Source organism: Nothoprocta perdicaria, unplaced genomic scaffold (genome assembly GCF_003342845.1).
Source record: "Nothoprocta perdicaria isolate Ctin4 unplaced genomic scaffold, notPer1 scaffold_286, whole genome shotgun sequence".
NCBI lineage: Eukaryota > Metazoa > Chordata > Aves > Tinamiformes > Tinamidae > Nothoprocta > Nothoprocta perdicaria.
Window position 1 is genome coordinate 812,184 of NW_020455517.1, and position 6,428 is coordinate 818,611.

General features: G+C 59.1%; 1 protein-coding gene across 2 annotated transcripts; it reads right to left on the reverse strand.

Annotated features, from left to right (window-relative positions):
- Positions 1-2,338: 2,338 nt before the first annotated feature.
- On the reverse strand, positions 2,339-6,347 carry SLC39A3 (solute carrier family 39 member 3). 2 transcript variants are annotated; one of them, XM_026041448.1, is made up of 5 exons: positions 6,206-6,347; positions 5,922-6,003; positions 5,258-5,370; positions 3,785-4,131; positions 2,339-3,397 (listed from the first exon to the last, which is right to left on the reverse strand). In XM_026041448.1, exons 4-5 carry the CDS (start codon positions 3,989-3,991, stop codon positions 2,657-2,659), a joined length of 948 nt encoding a protein of 315 aa, XP_025897233.1. In that variant the 5' UTR covers positions 3,992-4,131; positions 5,258-5,370; positions 5,922-6,003; positions 6,206-6,347; the 3' UTR covers positions 2,339-2,656. The 2 variants fall into 2 exon arrangements, with proteins under 2 accessions (XP_025897233.1, XP_025897234.1); XM_026041449.1 differs by having other exon boundaries at positions 5,250-5,370.
- Between the last annotated feature and the right edge of the window lie 81 nt (positions 6,348-6,428).

A 6,428-nucleotide genomic window follows, 5' to 3' on the forward strand; every position in this document is an offset into this window, starting at 1 on the left:
GCCGGAACCGGCGCCGGAACCGGGGCCAGAACCGGGCCCGGAGCGGACACGGCGCTGGGGGGGATGCTCGGACACGGAGGCAGATGGACACACGGGCGGGGACACGGATGGGGCCAGGGAGGCGGATGCAGAGGACAAGGACACAGGGATGGGGACACACGGATAGAGAAGGGGCCACGGAAAGGTGCCCACACAGCCTGGGACACCCTGAGGGGGACAAGGCCAGGCAGATGGGGACACACGGGTGGACACATGGACAGGCACATACGGCTGCTACTGACACATGTCCCTGCTCACACACGTCCCCACACGTGTGCACAAGGGCAGACACACGGACACATGGGTGACACCTTGGGGTGCAGAATCCTCCAAGGCAGCGGGGTCCAGGCCAGGCTTGGGGACACCCTGTCCCCTGCACTGCCAGCTGGTCACACCAGCTGCATGTCCCTGAGTGTGCACAGACGTGCACATGCAAGCACATGCATGCAGACGTGTAGACGTATGCACAAATATGCACAGATGTACACATGCATGCAGATGTGCATATGCATGCACAGATGTGCGCACATGCATGCACAGATGTGCACACATGTGCACATGCATGCACAGATGTGCACACACATGCAGAAATGTGCACATATATGTACACACATGCACATGCATGCACACACACGTGCTCATGCATGCACAGCTGGTCGCTGCCCGGAATAACCAACCCTGGGGCGGCAGAGCAGGATTGCTCCTTAGCAGCTTACGGGGACAGGCTTAAGGTGACTGTCCCCAGTGCAGCCCTGTCCCCTCCCCTTCCTGGGGGCTCCTTTTCCAGGGAATCCCCCTTTCCCTGGGGCTGCAGCGGGAGTGGGGCTGAGCACGGGGGTCCCGCCGGTGCCGGGGACACGAGTGGCCGCGGTGGCGCCGGCCGATGCGACTCCTGTGCAGGGGCAGATAAAATCTGCAGCGATTCTTAAGAGCTGCGAGCGGGGCCACCCACGCGGGCACCCAGGCAGCCCCTCGTGCGCCCTGGGCGCAGGGCCCTGGGCAGCGCAGGGGGCAGAGCCGCCGTGCGCGGTGCCCACGGGGGCACCTCGGGGCCCCTCGCGGCTCCCGGGCGCTCGCGCTGCCCCCGTCCCGCTCATCCTGCTGCTCCGAGCCCAGCGCCGCAGCCGGAGGCGGGCGCGGAGCCGCGGCCGGACGGGCAGGACGGGCCATGCCCGGGCCTGGGCTGGGAGGCTGCTCCCGGCCGCGGACGAGGCCCTGGTGACAGGGGTGCCTGGTGATACCCCATCCCCTGCAGCACCCCGGCCTTTCCCACGCGTGTCACCTGCCTGGGACAAATGCCAGCCGGGGCAGCGGGCAGAGCCGGATCCAGCGCCGGGATCCAGTATCGGGATCCAGCATCGGGATCCAGCGCTGTCCTGCACCTCATCCAGCAAGGAGTGGAACAAGAAGCCCGTTCAACGCGCCAGGTCTCAGCAGGCCTGGCTGATTTGTGTCATCTGGGCCCCATGTACCCCTCCCCGACCCCTTCCCACACCAGGGTTTTCCAGGAAAGAGGAATCTGCTCCTGTGTGTTGCAACCATTAAAGCAGTGATCACTGGAAAGCTGTGGATGATCCAGCTGTGCCAATCGCTGGCTCCCAGCTGCCGCCTCCTGCATCTCCCCATCCTCCCTGCCCCGGGTTGATCCTGACGGCGCCTGCACCGCGGCGCAGGGAGCCCTGCAACCACCGCCATCCCATGACGCTTCCCAGAGCTTGGATTTGCCCAGGGAAGCCCTGCGGGGCTGAAGTCTTTGCCTAACTAAACCGCACGTGTGAGTGGAGGCCAGTGTGGAGCGGGAGCCGCGCGGAGCTGCTGTTCACGGCGCTCCCAGTGGTGCCTCCCATGCCAGGAAAGGCCACGTTCCTGGTGCAGCCTTTGCTCCCTGCTGGAAGCACCTTGGATCTCAGCGGGATCCACTGCCGGCGCTGCTCGGGCACAGAGCAAACAAGCAGGGAGGATTAAACAGCCTCTGATCAGCCATTCCTCGCTCCCTCCCCTGCCGCCGGCCAACCCGCAGGGAAGAGACATCCCTCCTCCTTCGGGAACACGGAGGGCCAAGGCGGCCTGCGCGGCCCCAGCCCCGCTGGAGCTGTTTTGCTCGAAACTAAGCTAACAAAAGCAGCTTAGAGCAGCCGGGCGCCTCATTACCCCACCTGCTTTTGACTTTATTTCGGTGTTACTGATCCTCTCCTTCTCAGAACCTGAGGCTGAAGGAAGCAGGCTCACAACCAAGGTTTCTGGAAAGGGTGTGCGGGGAGGAAGGGAAGGGGCTGATGTGCACGTCAATGGGAAATCCAACCTCGACAGGCTCTCAGTGTTAGACCCAGATACTTAGTGTTCGTGTCCAGTAATCTCTGCACGAGCTGCTGACCCGGAGAAGGAGCGGGCAGAGCACTAGATCTTGTGACATCTACATTGCGACTCTCATCTTCATCTCCCTCCACGTCCACAGCAAATACTTCTCCTCCTCCAGGTTGATACTGAGATACTACCTGGACTGCGATGTTCCACGTGGCTTCTGGCTTCGGTGCTGCCCCTGGGCTGCAGAGCAGGCTCGTTTCCAGCACCATTCCCAAGGGGAGGAGGAAAGGCTTTCTTTCCATCCCTTCTGTGTTCACCATTTGAAGAAGACCAGCCCAGCGAGGGCTGTGTAGCCCAGCACCAGGGAGAGGACCTTCAGGAGACGATCGTTCTTGTCCTCCAACTCCTTTGCAAGGATCTCAAAGAAGGTGACAAACAAGAAGGTGCCCCCTGCGATGCCTTGCAGGAGCACCGAGGCAACGTTGCTGGCCACGTTGTGGGCGCTCTCAATGCCCATCCCAATGCTGATGCCCAGGGGAATCATCAGGCTCACGGTGACGGCGATCTTGGCAGCGTCCTTCATCGCCAGCGAGCTCTTGGCCATGCTGACACCCAGCGCCACGGCCACCAGCGTCTCGTGAACGGCGACGCCCAGGAACAAGCTCATGACTTTGCCCCCCTCCTCCTGCAAGCCCAGGGCCAGGCCCTCGAAGATGGAGTGCGCGGAGAGCGCGAACACGAGGCTGAAGAGCCGCAAGGGGCCGGACCGCGAGAGCTCCTGCACATTCAGGCCGTGGCTGTGGGGGCGGTGGCCGTGCTCAGCGCGCAGCGCGCGCCCTCGGGAGGACGCTATGAAGGGACTCTCGTACTCGGAGTCGCTCCCGACGTCGGAGCCGGCATTGAAGGTCTCCAAGTCGATGAAGGAGGGTTTTTCCTTCTGGAAGGTCAGGACGAGCTGCTCGACAAAGACTGTCATGAAGAAGCCGACCATCATGATGGTCTCGGCCACAGGGTAGTCCGTGGTCACGTTCCCCTGGCTGAGAACATCGCTGAGCTGGAATAAAGGAAACAGAAACGGTCGCCAGTGCCACAAACCACCTTTCGTCTGCCAAAGGGACACAAGGAGCTGCCAGGACACCCTAGTATTTTCCTACAAAATCCATCTCAGGGAAAAAAGCCTCCAACAGCTAGTGCCTAGGAGGGGAAGCCTAGGCTCCTGCATTCCTTAATAATGGAAATATCAATTATTCCTATGTTTACAGCACCCTGAGAACAGTGAACGGTTTCGGGGATGCTTAATACCCACACATATGTGTCTGAGCATTGGAGACAGGGAACCTACGGGCTGCTGGTGACCTGCACTCCTGCTCCTGGAGGGCAGGGAGCACAGGGTGGCTGCCCCGGTCCCCACCGCAGTGTGGGGAGGCTCGGCAGCCGTTACCTTCTCTCTCACGGCGGGCAGCAAGGCGTTGAAGCAGGTGGCCAGGAAGACGCCTCCTCCGAAAGAATTGCAGAGGGCAATGACCCTCCTGGAGCGATGCGCTTTCTCGTAATCTGCCTCGATGATCTTGACGGGCAGGAGGGACCCGAGCAGCATGAGCACGCAGACGCCCAGCAGACACAGCACTTTGGCTAGCAGGATCCTCATGGTGCTTCCCGGGACCGGCGCCTGCCCAGGGCTCCGCAGCAGCCGGCGCGCGGGAGGCTCTCGGGAGGCTGCGGGAGGCCCTTACATCAGCAGGCAGCCAGCGCCGAGGGAAATCTGCTCCTCAGGAGCTGTGGGCAGGGCTGAAACAAAAGAGAATTTCCTGTTTGAATGCATCCTGCGGAGAACAGCACCTCGCATCCCAAACTGCCTACCGGCCCCGACACAAAAATCATTTTAACTCCCCCAAAGTAATGGGGGGGGGGGGGGGCAGAGAGACTTGCCGAGAAAGGGGCAGAGAGAACAGGCGGAGAAGAGAACATTTCACAGCAGCAAACAATAAATAACTCCGAAATCCCATAGGAATTGTAACAGTTGTGCAAAACAGCCTTGAATTTTAAAGGTTTTATTCGAAACGCCTACACAGCAGCACGCACAACACACGAGCCCACAATCAGACCTATGTGGGCAGAGCTCAACCTACCTGGATCCCATGTAAGGATCAACTCTTTGGTATCAACCACGAGAAAGGAATACGGGCTTAAGCTAGTATTACCGAGAACCTAAAAGATCTCCCTTCAGCATGGGCATGTTTTTCTTTTTACACTGCCCTCGAAACCAGCCTGATTTGATTAATTCCTGTTTGTTCAGTTTCCTGAGCTACCACCGCCGCTTCCCTAGGGTGGGTACAGGCGGCGCTGTCGGTTGTTTTCTCTGTACTAGCGGCCAGAGCAAGTTCTGATTACCGTGATTTCCCTGAGGGGAAACCCTATGGACCGTTGGCTGCAAGGTTCTCTGCTGCCCAGCAGGTGGAACGAAAGAAGAGGCAGGTGGTGCTCTCGTACATGATCAAAATGCAAGATTTGAGCAATCTGTGCCAGAAAAATTACCTGACTCTGAACGGGGAAGTGTTTCCCTCCAGGTTAAGGGCAGTGATAGCGCAAGTTGTTTTCCTCAGGTCATTTTTTAAAAATAGAAGCATTAAAGCTGCTTACAAAAACACACAGACACGAGGGTGCCCCTCTGCTGCTGCAAGGATGAGCGCTGGCACGGGAGCCTCTCACTGGGGTTTGTACCAAATTGATTTATAAAGTCAGATCAACGGCACCTTGCAAGGGCTCCCTGATGTGACACGGAGGCCAAGGGTCCCCGCCAGCCCCGGGCGCTGGCCACGCGCCACAGCGTGGGTCAGAATCCACACAGAGCATTTGCAGCCAGGCTGAGAGTCAAACCCCGTCGGACAAGGTAAATAATTGGATACCTGCTTACCGGACCAGCAAACTGATTTTAATACGTAAGAGTCTTGAGGTTAAATCTCCCTCGAGGGCTGACAGCATTAATCACTATCACCATTGCTGTGTAGCGGGTGGCAGAAATTGTGCCTTTAAAAAAAAAAAAAGAAAGAAAAAAGACGGGGACTGAATGACTATGCACTTGGCAAGAGAATTTAAAGCCTCTTTCCAGGTTTGCAGCTGAAGCCCAAGCCAAGCAGGAGCAAAGCAGAGTGGTCATCGCGGGCCGGCCACCTGGGGCAGGTTGGCTCCGCAGCCAGTATCTCTGGGCAGGGTTTTGCAGCAGAAAAACAGGCTGTTTGGTCAACACCGAGTGAGTCACTCCTGCGAAACCCCGCCGAGGAGCCAGGTCTGAACAGGTCCGGGCCTGGATTCGCTGGGTGCGGTGCCAGGCTCCAAGAGCCGCTGCCGTCACTGACACCGGCCAGAGGAGAGGAGAAAAGCCTCCTTAGCCCTGAGTTCACACACGGCTGGTTGCTGCTGAGGAATTCCGACCACCTCCAGCCTTTCCTCGCCCCTAGCAGCAGCCCCTGACAAGGAGCAGATCCCGGTGCCAACGTGAGCGGCCGAGCGGCTGCTCTGCCCCGGCGCCAGCAGGAAGGAGGCTCGGGGAGAAGCGCAGCGGCGGGGAAGGGAAATACCTGGTGTTGCTGGCAACCTGCGCCGGAGCCAGCGTCCAGCACCCCGGACACCTCAGGTGGTATTTGGGCAGCTGAAGAACTTCTGTAATAAAGGAATAACTCAGGAGAAATATTGCTGGCTTTACTAGCCCACGGCAAAACGCTGAAGCGAGGAACTCGGGAAACTAGGAATGTTATGCCTATCCTATAGGCACAGAGGCCTATATCCCTAGGCCTCTGTGGAAGAAAAAAGGGACTTCCCTGGGTGGGATCGTTTCCTTTTTGGTTTGTCTATCAAGAAACACCTTTCCAGAAGGCCGGACTGCTGAAGCGCCGCAGGGACGGTGTGAGATGCTGAGGAGTGGCCAAAGGGATTCCCGCGGCCCTCGGTTCTGCTGGACGCCTCGGGAAAAGGCTGGGAAAGGGCCGGGAAAGGGTCCAGGAAAGGGCCGGGAAAGGGCTGGGAAACGGTCTGGGAAAGGGCTGGGAAAGGGCTGGGAAAGGGCCGGGAAAGGGCCCGGGAAAGGG